Source organism: Takifugu rubripes, chromosome 16 (genome assembly GCF_901000725.2).
Source record: "Takifugu rubripes chromosome 16, fTakRub1.2, whole genome shotgun sequence".
NCBI lineage: Eukaryota > Metazoa > Chordata > Actinopteri > Tetraodontiformes > Tetraodontidae > Takifugu > Takifugu rubripes.
This window is the reverse complement of record NC_042300.1, coordinates 11458860-11474097: the sequence shown is the minus strand read 5'-3', so window position 1 is coordinate 11474097 and position 15238 is coordinate 11458860. Positions and strand designations below refer to the sequence as shown.

General features: G+C 50.9%; 2 protein-coding genes across 2 annotated transcripts; one reads left to right on the top strand and one right to left on the bottom strand.

Moving 5' to 3' along the window:
* Positions 1 to 348: 348 nt before the first annotated feature.
* Positions 349 to 9797, top strand: LOC101067948 (beta/gamma crystallin domain-containing protein 1-like). The gene is made up of 20 exons (XM_029849232.1): positions 349 to 1440; positions 1574 to 1738; positions 2483 to 2521; positions 2846 to 2964; positions 3280 to 3436; positions 3565 to 3704; positions 4284 to 4410; positions 4655 to 4690; positions 4847 to 4983; positions 5074 to 5197; positions 5840 to 5982; positions 6613 to 6739; positions 7428 to 7457; positions 7530 to 7642; positions 7776 to 7905; positions 7981 to 8120; positions 8546 to 8669; positions 8785 to 8943; positions 9031 to 9193; positions 9374 to 9797. The coding sequence occupies exons 1-20, from the start codon at positions 349 to 351 to the stop codon at positions 9460 to 9462; spliced, it is 3354 nt and encodes a 1117-aa protein (XP_029705092.1). The 3' UTR covers positions 9463 to 9797.
* LOC101077727 (reticulon-4-interacting protein 1 homolog, mitochondrial) lies at positions 9720 to 14933 on the bottom strand. The gene is made up of 9 exons (XM_011612247.2): positions 14309 to 14933; positions 14086 to 14237; positions 13624 to 13692; positions 13090 to 13214; positions 12914 to 12962; positions 12695 to 12831; positions 12024 to 12207; positions 11056 to 11151; positions 9720 to 10281 (listed from the first exon to the last, which is right to left on the bottom strand). The coding sequence occupies exons 1-9, from the start codon at positions 14604 to 14606 to the stop codon at positions 10099 to 10101; spliced, it is 1293 nt and encodes a 430-aa protein (XP_011610549.1). The 5' UTR covers positions 14607 to 14933; the 3' UTR covers positions 9720 to 10098.
* Positions 14934 to 15238: the final 305 nt, after the last annotated feature.

The window sequence follows — 15238 nt, the reverse complement described above, 5'->3', positions numbered from 1 at the left end:
ATGATGCCGAGTTATCCCCCGAAAAGCCTGCTGCCGGGGCAACCTCGGCCGTGGAGAAAGAGACTGTTGAAGTCAATCACGTCGCTCCGCCGCTGATAACGGCTCCAGCTGACGGTGCGGCGGAGGGGGACTCATCTGTTGAAGAGCCTGCTCTTATTTCTGCCCCCGAGTCTGTGAGCAACGGGGGAGCTGGCCGTGCTGATGGGGAAATCACTTCAGCCGTCGAATCGGCGCCCTCAGACAGCAACATGCCTGGGGAGGGGGCGATTGTTCCTCCGGGACAGCCCAGAAACGCAGAGGGGACAAAAGGGCGACATCATCGCCACGCCACCCAAAGGTGTAGGGAGCATGGAGCCGCAGCCGGCTGATAGCAATCTGACAGGAAATTCCACAGCAGTCGAACTTTCACCTGTTGCCAGGGGTGATATCTCCCAGCAACCCCAGCCCTTCGCTGGAAAAGCAGAAGTGAGTCAGGGCAAGCCCAGGCAAACTCCAAACCTCAACAAGCTAATCCCAGGCTCAGCGCAGCCTTCTCCGAAGAAGAAGCTCAGTTTCTCTTGGGGGAAGAGCCAGGAGGATTCTGACAGGCAGGACGCCCCCTCCAGCTGGCTGGACGTGGACCTCCCCAAACAGAGGCTGAGGGTGGCGGCGCCCAAACTCAACTCTTCGGGGAGCGAGAGCAATCTGCTCGACACTTCCGGCGAGTTTGACGACGATGATTTTGTTGAGAAAATCAAGAAGCTCTGTGCACCTTTCTCGCTCCCCCCACGTAAACACAACCCTCTGGGGCCACCACAGCCACCTTTTGCCCTGCCCGCCATCAAAGAGGACCGCTATGAGAAGACCTTTGACCCAGAAGAGTTTAAGTTTGGCTTGAGGAAGCCGAAGTACACCCTAGAGGCAGCAACAAGCACATTAAATAAATTACATAATATGGAATCTAAATCGGGCCAGAAGCCTTTCAGGGCCAGTCTGTCAGACAGAAGCTTCCTGCTCAGTAGCTTGGATACTCTGTCTCGCCTTAAAACCCCCATCAAAGATGAAGAGGAAGCTACTGAAGAGAAGGAGGAAAAGGTCAAAATGAAGTCTCGCTTGGAGGGAAGCTGCGTCTTAAGCAGCCTGACTTCCTCTCTTATGAAAGGAAAGAAGAATGGGGTTCAGCCACAGGCGGAGGGTACGAACTCTGGGGAGGTGTCACCTAGCAACGCGCCTCAGCCAAGATCTCCACCTTTATCTCAGCCCCCCCCACCGAGTCCAACCTCTGATCAGCAGAGCCCTGCCCTGAGCCAGAGAGAGGAAGTCCCAGCTCTGCTTAATGACACAGGCCCTCCACTTCCCTCCTTCACTGACATCAAGCTGCCCGAATATTTAGAGAAGTACCTCCCGCAGGAAGCTCCAAAACCAGCCCCGGACGTGCGAGAACAGGAGCAACTCAACAAGGTCAGTCTTTTCTACGCCGTCCCGGTAAAAGCCGAGCGTTGAGGAAGCTGTCCTGTGGAGTGAATCGCTAAAGATTCGAGTAAAGATGAAGAGATCTGATTGTTTAACATCTGAACGGGGAATTTTGCTCCAGGTTCTTGGAAACATGCCCACTCAGCCCCCGGCTGCAGGGACAGAAGCGCCTGTACGAACAAGTCCAGGGATTCATCCTGCCGAGCCGCCATCTTTTCCTGGGAAAGCCACGCTCGACCTGAAGGATCCTGCGGCGGGGCAGCCTCAGCACACACTCACTCAGAGTGTAAGTGGGCAGCACACACACTTTTAAAGGGCAGGGTATTTGTTGGTTATCTAAAGTTCTGCATCTGTTCTTTTGGGAACCGCGACACCAAAGCGTGCCGTTCTTTCTGGATGCATCTGATGCTCAAATTTTGGATTATGATTTAGGCAAAGTCACAGCAGAACCCAGAAGAACCTGCTGAAGATGCAGTGAATCCAACATGGATGATTGTTGGCTCTGCATGACAGAGGAACCTGAGATTTCAGATATTTATGGCGCCTTAAACGCTGAGAAACCTCATAAGACAGCAAAATATGCGGAGCTTAGCGCCGTGTCTCTGCAGACAACAAAGACAGACCTTTGATCTTTTATTAGTCCAAGTGTAAATGACTTAATTTGACAAACTTTTAAGGTCATTAATGATCTTTTCAGGTTTTCTTCTCTGCCTTTTGTTGTTGTTGGTGCTTTTCTTCAGTTTCTCTTTCATTCCCTTGCTTATCTGTGTTTTTTGTGGGTGGGATCTTGTACCTGCTACATATTGAGCAAAAAAATTTGCATTCTACTAGCATTGTGAGGACATTTTTAGGGTTAAGTCATGGTTGGGTTAAGGTTAGAGGGTTGGTTAAGTCTATTAAAGTCCTCACAAAAGAAGAACAACGATGTGTGTGTGTGTGTGTGTGTGTGTGTGTGTGTGTGTGTGTGTGTGTGTGTGTGTGTGTGTGTGTGTGTGTGTAAAAACCGTAACGCCGTGCTTCTCTGTTGCAGAAAAGGACGGCCAGAGGATTTCACAAGCGCCCTGGAAAGGTACGTTTGGCCTGTCTGGGCCCAGAGAGGCCCGGGAGGAGGAGACATCTGTTTCTCATACGCTGCTCTTGGGGGCAAACAGATCTGCCCCTCAGCTGGATGCAGTTATTTTTACCATCCTGAACAGTTTCTCCAAGACTGTCGAACTTCATTAGACGTACTTGTTCAAGTCTCGTCGCCTCTTTCCTGGACTTTATTCAGTTTGTCCCCAGTCTTGTGCCGACTGGGCTCTGCTGTCTTGACCAGAACCCGGATAGAATTCTTCCCTTTTATATGACAGTGAAGTTCTATGTGTGTGTTCCTCATTACGGCGTCCTCCTCCAGATCGTCCTGTTTGAGAGAGCTCAGTTCAGCGGCCAGGCGTACGAGATCTACCGAGACATGGCAGACGCCACCTGCCTGCAGCTCTCCGCTCTCATCTCCGTGAAGGTGGTCCGAGGATGGTGAGTGACCCGCTATAGGAAGCTCTCGACCGTGTTCCCCCCCAGAGGCTCCTGAATGCATCTGAGGGTAGCAAAATACAACCGAACACAACCAGGCTTTCGTGACCCCGGTGCTCCTAAAACTCTGAACGCACCTCTCTCAATGAGTTCTGCTCCTTCCAACACGGTTAAACGAGCTACTTTCATCCCAATTATTTGGATTTTCCGAGTGGGGCTTGGAAGTCAGGGCGCAGACAGGGGGGATTTTTATCTTTAGCCGTGGATGAATAAAAGATGCAAGATGATGTGTTTGATTTATTTGTCTTTTGACTTCAGCTGGGTGCTCTATGAGAAGCCAGACTTCCAGGGACGCACCATTGCCTTGGAGGAGGGGGGCATCGAACTGGACAACGTGTGGGCAGAGAGCGGCGCCGGGACGGAGCCGCAGGACGCCTCGCCGATGCTGATCGGCTCCATCCGCCTCGCCGTCTGGGTGAATACAAACCCGCCGTTACCGCGACTCGACCGGGCGGCAGCCGTCCTGAGCACAACGCCGAACCTGTCGCCGTGCAGAGGGATGATGGGAGACCAACCGCTGTGTTTGTTCCGCCCTCTCTGCAGGATTACAGCATCCCCTGCATCGATCTGTTTACCGAGCCGGAGGGCCGGGGCAGGATCACGTCCTACCACGACGACACCATCGAGACGGGCACGTTCGGCATCCCACTGAGCACTGCTTCGATCCAGGTGTATTCCGGGGTGTAAGTGTGTCGCCAGGCAGTTCTCTTTCTAAATGGGCCTCAAAGATGAAGCGTTCGCCCCTTCCTCGGCGTTCCTCTGTCTGTCATCAGGTTCAGGAATGTTTGTCCTGTTGGTGCACGTCAGACTTTAGAGAGCTGGAGGGTCAGATATCAGACGGTGACAGTTAAAGGTTGGGAAACACCTTTGGGAAGGGAGAGAATCACCCGTAAATCATCCGCTCCCAGCCCCGTCCCTGTTTCTGCCACACACACCAACGCCAGCTGGATTCTCAATAATGGCAGAGCAGCAGCGCCGCCGGCGCCCTGCAGCGACGCCAACCCTACATGTTTCAGCCCCTTCCTCCCATTTTTCCTGATAGTAATTGGAATTGAGCTAAAAATGAGGGCGAGAAAAGCAGCGAGACAGTAAAAGCGAAGGTTAATGAGAAAGCTCTCTGGGCTGACGTGCTCTCAAGATGATTGAACTTTGTTTTGGTTAATGTAACAGTGAAGCTTTGAAGGTCACGTTGCAGCATTTCAAACTAAACCACCGGAGTTAAGGAGTTCAATTCAGTCTGTGGATGCTTCTCCTTCCCTCAGCTGGCTGGTGTTCAGTGACCCCGGCTTCCAGGGCATGCTAGCTGTGCTGGAGAAGGGAGAGTACCCTTTCCCAGAGTCTTGGGGCTTCTCTTCACCGTTCGTCGGATCTCTAAGACCTCTTAAAATGGTGAGAATTTACCATTTTTAGTAATGTGCATTAGCATAGCATCTGCTAAAGATCAGCATCGCAGCCTGCTTAAATTAGGAGTTAAAGGCGACGTCATAGATTTTCATGCACTGCATTTGCTGCCCCAATCTTTGTTTATCCCCTTTCAAAGTACATCCGCTATTTTTTACAGGAAATACAAGAACTTTATCAGCTATAAGTCACAATCTTGCTGCCAACTGATGCAAAATTATCTCTGTTGCAGGGGGGGTTTAAAGTGGAGAACGCCAGTGAAATCAAGGTATGATTGAAAATTGTCTTTGAAAATGACCCCTTCAAATTAAATCAAGTCTTGTAGTTGCTCCATTTCCAAACCATCTTTCTAAAGCACATTAGGGCCGTTCCCTGAACCACTTGTTCCTCTGGCCAAATGAGAATGTGCTCTTCTGTGTTGCAGGCTGTGGTGTATGAAAAGCCCGGCTTCCAGGGCTCCTGCATGGAGGTCGATGGCAACATTTTCAGTTTTCCTGAAAACAACGATGCAGATCCAAAGAAACCGAAGTCAGCGGGATCCTTAAAGATCATCGGAGGACTGTGAGTCTCTACTTGAAGTTCCAGGAGGGAGAACTTGAGAACTTGAAGTTTGGAAACGTGGGTCTAACCGCCGTTCTGTGTTGCTTCCAGCTGGGTGGGCTACAGCGAACCCAGGTTTGAGGGACAGCAGCACATCCTGGAGGAAGGAGAATACTGGGACGGCAGCAAATGGGGAGGCTCGGAGGGGCTGAAGTCGCTGCAGCCAATTCTTTCTGTGAGTACGGCGGAACGCTCGTAAAACGAGATGTGGCAGAAGTGATCGGCCATGTTTCAGCTTCAGCCGAGGGTTCATGAAGGGCTCCGAGGGGGAAAGAAGAGGTTGGCATTTTCCGCTCAAGGAGGGTGGATGTCAGGATGGAAAAAGAACCCAAATACAAGCTCAGAGAGGAAGAGCAGAGTCGCGGTGTTAGCCTGGTATTAGCCCGGTGTTAGCCCGGTGTTAGCCTGGTGTTAGCCCGGTGTTAGCCTGGTGTTAGCCCGGTGTTAGCCCGGTGTTAGCCTGGTGTTAGCCCGGTGTTAGCCCGGTGTTAGCCTGGTGTTAGCCCGGTGTTAGCCCTCTGATTCTCCATCAAACACAAATTAAAAGGCCCACATGGATTTTTTTTGGCCACTATTTAATATAAAGCCAGAAAATGATATGGTCATGTTCAAAAATATATTTAACTCTTTATCTATTGAATCTCTGTGGCTGCAGCTCAGCAAAGGCTGCAGCTGTTGTTTCATTTCCTGTTCCTAACTGGTCCTCAAGTGGGTCACAGCCTGCTCATTACATCCAGCTCTTGGCCCTATTTTTGCCAGAATAACCGTGAACCTGCTCACTTCATTTTTTTTTTTTAATTCTTATTATTTTCTGCACCAGGATTTCTTCTCTCCGCACCTCAAAATGTTCAGAGACAGAGATTTCGGCGGCATGGACATCGACATCACGGTGCCGGTCCCGAACATGGAGGAAACCGGCTACGGCACGAAGACGCAGTCGCTCGATGTCATCGGTGGCGTGTGAGTGAACGACAAGGAGCAGCGACTCACTATTTCAGATCTCTTCTTTTGAAATCAGTATTCTGAGCCGAGAGCTGCCGCGCCCGTCCTGACACATCAAGACAAATGACCAAGTTGATTAACATTCAGCCCGCTGCTCCCTACGGCTGTCTGCTGGCGTCTTTCGTCACAGTCCCTCACAGCTTTGCAATTAAAACACATAAGCTGAGTTCTGTCTGACGTGCTACTGCGCGCCAAAATTAAAAGGTCCAGACAAAAGGTCGGGGCCCAAACGTGGAATAAAAAGAGCTAAAATGAATAGCAAAGCGACAGCAGGCGCATTGATGCAACCTGAGGGAGAGACGGATGAGTAGTGTCAAAGCGGAACATTTCACCCTGGGGGCAGGACTCAGAGGAGGTATTTTGGCTGCAGCCGGAGCCTCACCCGTGCCTGGCTGCCACCCCCGTATTAGCACGAGTGTAGCGTTAGCATGTAGAGTTAGAGTGTAGTGAGCAGGTCGCATGAGCTAGCCACAATTAAAGGAAGCACAGATGTGTTAGTCAGTTGTTAGTGTGTGTGTGTGTGTGTGCGCGCATCCACAGCCGTCTGCAGAAAGGTGAAGAGTCTCTACTGTCTCTTCTCTCCCACAGCTGGGTGGTATTTGAGGAGCCAGGCTTTTGCGGCGAATCCTACGTCATTGAGCGAGGCTTGTACGGATGCCCCGAGGACTGGGGGGCGCTGCAGCCCAGAATTGCCTCAGCCATGCCTGTGGTGCTGGTAAGAGCAGCGAGAGCGGCAGAATCTCGCCCCGTATCTCAGCCCTGTCTCGTGCCACGCCTCCAACTAGTTTAACATCATCACGTTACTTTCAGCGCGCAGTGATTTATAGTTGCGCAACATTGTCGTGCTTTTTATTCCCACTTCCTGTGTTAGCCTGCGGTTGGCTAATCACGCTAGCTAGCTGAAACCCTACAGGAGGCTTTTTAAGGCGGATCAGTAATAACCGGGCAGCATGAAAGCATTGGGAAAATGCTTGTCATGAGACTCAGTCACAACCGTGAGTCATCACCAAAGAATTCCCGTTTCGCCTCCAAAGCAGAAGATGGTAAACAGACGTGGGAGTTATAAGAAATACAGTTTGTTGCACAACAGTCAGGCAACTATGGGCAACTTTGAAGGCAGTGAAATTTTATTTTCCCCGACTCATTTCGGAGGAACGCAGGAAATTGGGGAGGGACAACAGGAAGGAGCTAAAGCGAGACGGTAAACACGATACAGACGTGGGGGTGAACAGACTGAAAGTCCCGTTTTCATTAAACAAAAAGGGATTTTTGTTGAAGCCATCAGAAATTAATCGGGAGTCATTTAGAAAATACACCTTTTGGATTAAAATGCAGGTTTTAAACCAGTGAGTCGTGTTTGGATGTCATTTGGCGAGTTTAATGGCGCTTTTCTTGCCTTCCAGAGTGATTTCGAGACCACGGCCAAGTTTAAGGTAGGTGTCCAGTTTCAGTCCCGTCGCCGGTGAGGAAGATTCCAGGATTGAGAATTCATCTGTGTGCCTCAGGTGCATCTTTTCTCCGAGCCGGGCTTTCAAGGCTCCAGCGTGGTTCTGGAGGACAGCGTGGCGTCCCTGCAGGACGGCTTCTGTGTGGCATCCTGCAAGGTCCGGAGTGGCAGGTACTGTTGGCCGCCTTCTCTAAATCTGGCAGCAGAGCTCATGTTGAGGCTCTAAATGACTCAGCGGGATAAATTCCCATTGTCATGCACGCGGCACAAAGGACTCAGCCTCTTTTATGTCCTTGGCTTCCAGCTGGCTGGCGTTTGAGGGAGCAGACTTCAGCAGCAGGTTGTACGTGCTGGAAGAGGGCAGCTACCCCGACCTGAAGTCGATGGGCTGCGTCCACGGGGCGTCCATCCAGTCGCTGCAGACCGTCAGCTTTGTAGGGGCCTTTAAATACTCTCTGGTAGGTAAGATTTCTTTGCCGCTTAGTGAGCAACTGTCTGGGTTCTTCCAGGAGTTCTCTCTGCCCTCCCTCACTCTGTTTGAGCGCTGCGGCCTGCGGGGCAAGAGGGTGGTCCTGACCGAGGGGAGCGTCAACCTCCCGCTGACAGGGGGCTGCAGCAGGGTCCAGTCTGTGCTGGTGGAAGGAGGCATGTGAGTACAGCACGGAGTCATTTGGGCGAACGTCTGGCGGGAATCGGTCCGAGTTTGGGATTATTGGAAATGCAGTTGTTCTGCAGTAGAGGTTGGGTGTAATCCCGGTGATACTGTGGGAAAGGTGGTTGCCGGGAGTAACCGGCAGCCGCTGAGGCCTTCAGCCCTGATCCACGAGGAGCTGCTGATGTGTGACATTCGGAGTCGGAGTGCGAGTGTGTGTGGAGGAAATAAAGGGTCCACAGTGAGTGGGAGCCGTCTCCAAGGTGGGACATTCCTGCTGGACAGGCGGGAGCTCACACCAGAGCGGCGGCGAACCGCCGCTACAACAGAGGCGGATGTTTGACGCGAGCACGGGCCCGTTTCCTGTGTGCCGGGGCCGAGCTGTTGAACCCTGGCTCAGTTTGCTGTGTCCTTGTCCCCAGCTGGGTGGTGCATGAGGGAATCAACTACAGGGGGGCTCAGATTGTGCTGAGGCCCGGGGAGGTGCATGACTGGTACAAGTTCAGCAGCTGGCTGAAGATCGGATCGCTCCGCCCTCTTCCTCAGGTAGGGGTGGGGGGGCTCTGTACCCCTGTTGATCAGTTATTTATGTTCTGTTGTTAGTTCTGATGGGTACTGACCGATGACATGAGCTGGCTTCTGAACCGTGTTTCCTGAGCAGAAGCAGGTCCACTTCCGCCTGAGGAACAGACACTCGGGGCTCGTGATGGCGCTGGCGGGCGACTTGGACGACATCAAAATGATGCGCATCCAGGAAATGGAGGAAAACGGCGAGTTGGAGCAGATCTGGTTCTACCAGAACGGATCCCTTCACAGCAAGGTAAGCAGAGCCGCCGGCGCCTCGTCGGGTTTGGGCGTAAACAGCGCAAATGGACCGTTTTTCCTGAATAACGATCTCTGCCTCCAGCTGCTGGAGGAGTTCTGCCTGGGTCCCAGCGGCAGCATGGTCATGGCGGGAAGCCGCGTCGGCCTCGCTCCAGAGCTGGACGCCCAGGCCCACCTCTGGAGCCTCACCTCCGAGGGCTTCCTCCGCTACACCCCCACCCACAACCTGGTCCTGGATATTAAAGGTGACCATCCTTCTTTAAAGAAAGCATCAGATTATTTAGCAGCATTGTTCCACCTGAATACTGATCGGCTGTTGATTGGGAGATATTTTTCCAGAGCTGCTCATTACTGACACCTTGTGGACAAAATGGTGCCAGCGTTCTAATATGTAATAACGGTCTTATTACCGTGTTTTTGTGCAGGGGGCCATCACTATGACAAAAACCTGGTGATTCTGAACACGCTGGATCCATCCAGACAGCAGCAACATTGGGATGTGGATGTTTTATGAAAAAATTCCATCAGCAGGACTGGATCCCCCCAGATGAGACTGACATTAGGCGGAAACCTACAGATTCCCAAGAGACCCTTGGACAGATTCCTGTGTACATACCTTCAGATTGAACATAGTGCTTCAGTTGTTTCTAGATTTTCAGTATTTCTAGCTCTTTTGTTTTAATTTAATAAAAACAGTATTAATAGGTGCTGCTTTTAAATGCAACCTTGCGTCGTAACACTCTCCATCAACTACCAGGAAGCGACAAACACTTGATATGTCATTTGTTTAATCAAGACCCCAGAACCCAACTTCCTCCTTTTTCGGTATAATAAAAGTATTTTTGTCAATATGTTGATGTACATTTCTTTTACACCCGCAAGCATCTTTTGGAATATTTGGTTTCCTCTCCATGTGTGACATCTCCACTGGGACAGAAATAACGCGTGTTCACAACAAACGGCGGTGCAAATGTGAGGAGGGAGCCGTCGTCTTCCTACGGCCTCAACACAGATTAATAACATTAATATGCAGGGACGTGTCTGCAGCACCTTTGGAAATCATTAAGGGAGCCCAGAAGAGACAGCATCTTGGCATCGGTGAAAGCTCCAGGCCTCCTCGCCGCCTGTGACCACTCCCACCACCCGACTGTTACTTGTGTTCCGCCTCCTGCTGATATTCTCCGTCAGACTGGCCCATCTCTTCGCTCTGGCCCTCTTCGTCCTCCTCCGCCACCCTGACCACCGTCTTCCCCCTGGCGTGACCCTCCTCTAGCTTCTGAAAAGCCTGGGGCACCTGAGCGAACGGGAACTGGGCCTCCACCACTGGCAGGATCTAAGATGGCGATGAGCCAGCAGAAAAACATCAGGAATATTTGGAGAAAACGAAGCCTTCGCTATATCTGACGTTGGTGATTTGCTTTAATGGGTTGGGTCATTTTTTTACTCAACAGAATTAGTGACAGCCTGATAATCGAAAGCATCATCAGGACGCTGCTTCCGCTACTTTTAATACCAGGAAAGGATATGTGAGAGAGATTAGTGAGTTTTGAACACACGGGCTGCTAACGCCCCCCATCTCTGCTCTCACAGCTGCCATGTGAAAACCGTGGGATGGGGACAGAATGTGATGAGGCTGGACAATCCTGCGCTGGTCCCGCACCAGCCGCCGGGCTCGTTATCCTGGTCAGCATCTCTCGTCCTTAACAATGAAAGGGCAACGCAACCACGTCACGCTGGAAACCAGCCACGCTTTGGGCTGAGATTGGTACGATTAGCGACAGAGAGTGTGTGTGTGTGTGTGTTGTGGATGCTGCTGCTGACTGATCCTGAGTCTGACCTTAACTGTAAGCCCCGAGACAAAAGGGCCGACGTGTTTAAAGCTCCATTCACCATCTCCTGGTGCCTGAGCAAACCAGCCAGCCAGCACATGAGCGCTAACCCCCTCACAAATAATTGAGTTTTGGCATGTATGGAATTCATGGCAGCACCCCCCCCCCACACACACACACCAGGCTGTGACTGATCTGCATACAAGAGGATTTCTCCCCTAGTTAGTCAGCACAAATGGTTCTGAATGACAAGAACGGCAACAGAGCGGGGCGCTTACCTTCCCTGCATCCACCAGCTCTCTGACCTCATCCAGGGCAGGCCCGTCTGGAGCATAAAACCCCCACCGGTAGAAGACTCCACTCGATATCGCACTCTGAGAAGCACAGTGAGAAAATGAGCCGATCTATGTTTCACAGCTGTGAGGAACAGTGATGAGCCCAGACAAAACGTCATATAAGTGCTGCGGGAGTATTTATTTAATAAGAAAATTGTGGTTCATGCATTTATATTGAATCCCAAAGTTTGCGGAGTCTACTTTAGGCAACCTATTTTACTTAAACTTCAAATGGACATACACAAATATACATTTAACTACAACTATCTTAGTCTATCTTTCCAAAGCAGATAAGATGAATATAAACTGCTGAAAAAGGTGGGGTTTTTTTCCCCCAGTTGTTAGTTAAAAAAGGAACCCCACGATAAAAGGCTGATGCAAAGCACGTGAAGTGCACAGAGAAAGAACAGAAAGAAAGACAAGAACCTCCACAAACTCATCTTGAAATTCAACACTGCCGGATATTTGATAGGGGTGCAGTTTCTGGGTGTGACCACTAGGGGGCTCAGTCGCATCTGACTTCTTCAACACAGGGTGTGACTGCTGACAGACTGGCCACCTGTCTGCTGCCCTGGACAAAAGGGCCCCAGAGGCTTGGCAAGAAACACACAAACACGGCTATTTGGATGGGGAGGGGGGGGCAGTCGGCTACAATCTGCACAAACACCACATAGTGCTGGTTCAGCAGCACACACTCATCCACCCACGCTGGCAGCCGAGATCCCAGCAGCCGCTGCAAAGCTCAGGATATCTCGAAAAGAGCGGCCCCGCCAGCGGCTGTTATTCACCGTGCTCTGAAAGCGCTATCTGCAGGAAGTGTGACAGCCTCGGTGCCGAGTTGTTTTTCAAAAGAAACCTAAACTTAAAAATGGCCCGGAATGCGCTTGCAGCCTGAACAGCAGCGGAACTACCTGGAAGGCCGTGTTGTGCAGGCTGAGTCCGGCATGAAATGTTCCGTTCAGCAGGCCCAGGGAATCTGTGTCGTGGAGCAACGGCGTAACCAGCGTGACGTACTTCGCTCCAGACCAGGGCTTCAGCAGGCCCATGGCCCACTGCTCCGTGTCCCCGCCCACGCCGTCCAAAACCACGTCGAACCTGGAGGGAGCCGACACAGGATGATGTGGGGAACACACACACGAGCACGTTAGCGAGTCAAAGTCTCGTCAGGTGATTTAAAGAGGGAGTGTTAGCGTCACATCTTGTCTTCTAACCACAGCCAGGATTTAACAGTTTGCGCACCAAGGTGAGAGGAACAGTGCACCAGCGTCCACTCGGGCTTTAAGACCCAGTTTCCATGGAAACTAGAGCGGGAGTCCACGAGCAGCTGTGCCACGCTGGCAGGAAGATGATAACTACGTTTGGCTGGAAGTACAGACTGTACAAACTGCTGGATGATTCATTTTCACGAGCACCTTAACTGGCAGAGACTCCAGGACCTCGTTAGAGGAAGCTCTGCAACAAGAACTCCAACGGTCCGTTTTTAAATTCAACCCACACATCGTCAAGACGCCCGACACCCTCTATGGTTTGCCGGTGTCGGTGTTTTTATAGGCAACGGTCTTTCTTTAGCAGCAGCACCTACTTCTCCATCGTTTCCAGGTGCTCCTCAGCATCCTCCGCCATGTAGTTGACCACCTCGTCGGCGCCCAGCCCCCTCACGAGGCCTTCGGCGTTCTGGGAGCAGGTCACGGTAACGTGCGCGCCCCAGGCTTTCAGTAACTGCCAGCAGAGAAACAAACACACACTCACCTCTGAGAAACCTCACACTCCCGAGTTTAACTCAGATCCTCCTGCAGCTCACCTGAATAGAGAAGGTTCCAATCCCCCCCGACCCCCCAGCGATCAGGACTCTGAGGGCGGGAAAAAAAAAAAGAAGACAAATCTCCGGTGAAAACGGGGAAGGAACCTGGAGACAAACCGAAGGAACTGCAAAAGCATTAAGGTTCATCTGATGGTTGTTAGTTTAACCACACTTGCCTTTTGTCAGCGCAGCGGTCTTTGCAGAGACCCGCAGCGTTGACGAGCGCCGACAGAGCGGTGCTGGCGACGTAAGGGATGGACGCCGCCTCCGTGTGACTTATGGATTTGGGTTTATGAGATACCTGGAAATGAATGAAACACCTCCAGTATGACAGGCTCAGACTGGTTAGCGGAGTCAGAACAGCCAAACCAGACGCTAATTTGTCATAAGACTTAACGGTCTTATGACTTTCTCCACACTTCTGGACCGGAGCGCGTCTTCCGAGCTCCAAGTTACTAAAAACAAACTGTTTTAAAGGGACAGTTCACTTTAGCTAACAAAGACACCCATATTGCCCCTACTCTGATTCGTTGGTGATGCAGGTCGCCCAGTTTACCCAGCGAAACGCTCAATAAATGTGACTAAGAACAAAGTTTGAGAAGGCGGTCACGCTAGTTCACAATGATTTCTGTCCTTGGTTACATCTGGGATAAAGAGAAATCGTGATGGATTAAACGAGGCGAAACCATGAATGCGACGGCGCTGCTCACCTCAAACTCGGTCAGAGTAACAAACTCTGCCAGGCTGCCTTGTTTCCATGGAGGCACAGCAGCCCACACCTGGAAAGAATGCATGACAGTAAACGTGCGCATCCACCGTGAAACGCCTGTTACCTGAACCATCCAGGTGATGGCGCTGAAGACAGGGATGAAAACCTCCCAACAACAGGATGACCAAGCAGAAAAATAAGCTCATTATCAATGTGGGGAGGTATGAATTTTGATGAGTCCTGTGCTTCCTGGCCTGACGTTTACGTTTAGATTTACTGTCCTCTACGTGACAAGATTAGCACTCCGGGTTTGGATGTTACTCTTTATCCGCACGACGCCACAAATATATTTTCCTGCCAGCTTAATTCATCAGTCAAGACAAAAAGGCCGAAGCCGTGGACAGCAGAGGTTGCCGTGCATTTACCGCCGGCCTGTAAAGATACATTTCAGTGCAGGTCCTACCTCATCTCCTGGAAAAAAATGCGTGACCTCAGAACCACAGTCTACAACGACCCCCGACACATCCCGACCCAGGATCAGTGGGAACTCACGGTCACTATTCACCACAGAGAGCGGATCCCTTCTTAAATTCAGCAGCTTAGCACCATAACCACCTAAAACCAGGGAGGGCACAGGGGTGTATCAAGAGATCTCGAAGAGTGCATTTCTTTTCGTTTCCACTTACCCCTCATGGCTATGTCAAGAGGGTTCAGGCTAGTTGCGTGCACTTTCACCATCACTTCATTGGGTGAGTTGACGGTGGGGGCTGGGGTTTCGTCTGAGAACTTCAGCACTTCATTGGAACCGTACTGATCAACGAGCCAGGCTGACATGGAGCTCTGCAGCCTCCACGGTGAGCTGCACACGCCTCTCCCCAGGCACACGCTCCATGCTCGGGCTAATGTCCCGGTGGGACCTGCGGCTGCTGCTTTCGCCTTGGTCGCACACAGCAGCTTCGTCGATATGACTCGAACAGAACCCATTTCGTAAAGCCGACTGTTGTGCTTCCCAAGGTCAGTTATAAATCAAACGTGACATTTAGCAGCGCACCGCTCACTGCTAACGATGGGACCTGCTACCTAGCTAAGTGGCTACTGCGCTAACGTCGGAGTTCTTTAAATTCTAACATGGTAGGATCGTCAGAAGAGCCTGACACATGAACAGAACGTTTACCTTCTATGAGCACTTTTGTGCACGATAACACTAGTGTGATATTAGGCTGGAAACAACAACCGCAGTGACAGGAGCAGATAGCACAGCTAGCAGCACACAGCTGAAGGAATACATAACAAACCTTTGACCTTTCACGACAGCCAATCAGAGTCCAGCACTGAAATATTCTGGCCAATAGAAAAAGAGAGTGGCCTCCACGTGACCTGCAGTCACTTCCTGTGATTATAAGAGACATTTAATGTGGTTTGGATTGATTTCTCTCCCTTTTACTCATTTGTTTGGAATTGTTTCTAAATTTCTGAGAGGTTTGAGATTTATTGGGTAAAATTAGAGGGCTCTGCTCTCATCAAATAAAGTTCAGCATGATGGAACACAAGCATCAAGAACCACAAACCAAAATGGAGGTAAAATAATTTCGTTGTAATAAATTATGCTATTATGC

What these genes read in the sequence shown, in the direction of transcription:
- LOC101067948 (XM_029849232.1), top strand. Translation starts at nt 349, where the DNA reads ATGGAGCCGCAGCCGGCTGATAGCAATCTGACAGGAAATTCCACAGCA. An exon ending in AGAACGCCAGTGAAATCAAG is followed by an intron (nt 4,691 to 4,846) that starts GTATGATTGAAA and finishes TCTGTGTTGCAG; the next exon opens with GCTGTGGTGTATGAAAAGCC. An exon ending in AGACCACGGCCAAGTTTAAG is followed by an intron (nt 7,458 to 7,529) that starts GTAGGTGTCCAG and finishes TGTGTGCCTCAG; the next exon opens with GTGCATCTTTTCTCCGAGCC.
- LOC101077727 (XM_011612247.2), bottom strand. Translation starts at nt 14,606, where the DNA reads ATGGGTTCTGTTCGAGTCATATCGACGAAGCTGCTGTGTGCGACCAAG. An exon ending in CACCTGGAAACGATGGAGAA is followed by an intron (nt 12,208 to 12,694) that starts GTAGGTGCTGCT and finishes GGCTCCCTCCAG; the next exon opens with GTTCGACGTGGTTTTGGACG. An exon ending in TGCACAACACGGCCTTCCAG is followed by an intron (nt 11,152 to 12,023) that starts GTAGTTCCGCTG and finishes TGTGCTTCTCAG; the next exon opens with AGTGCGATATCGAGTGGAGT.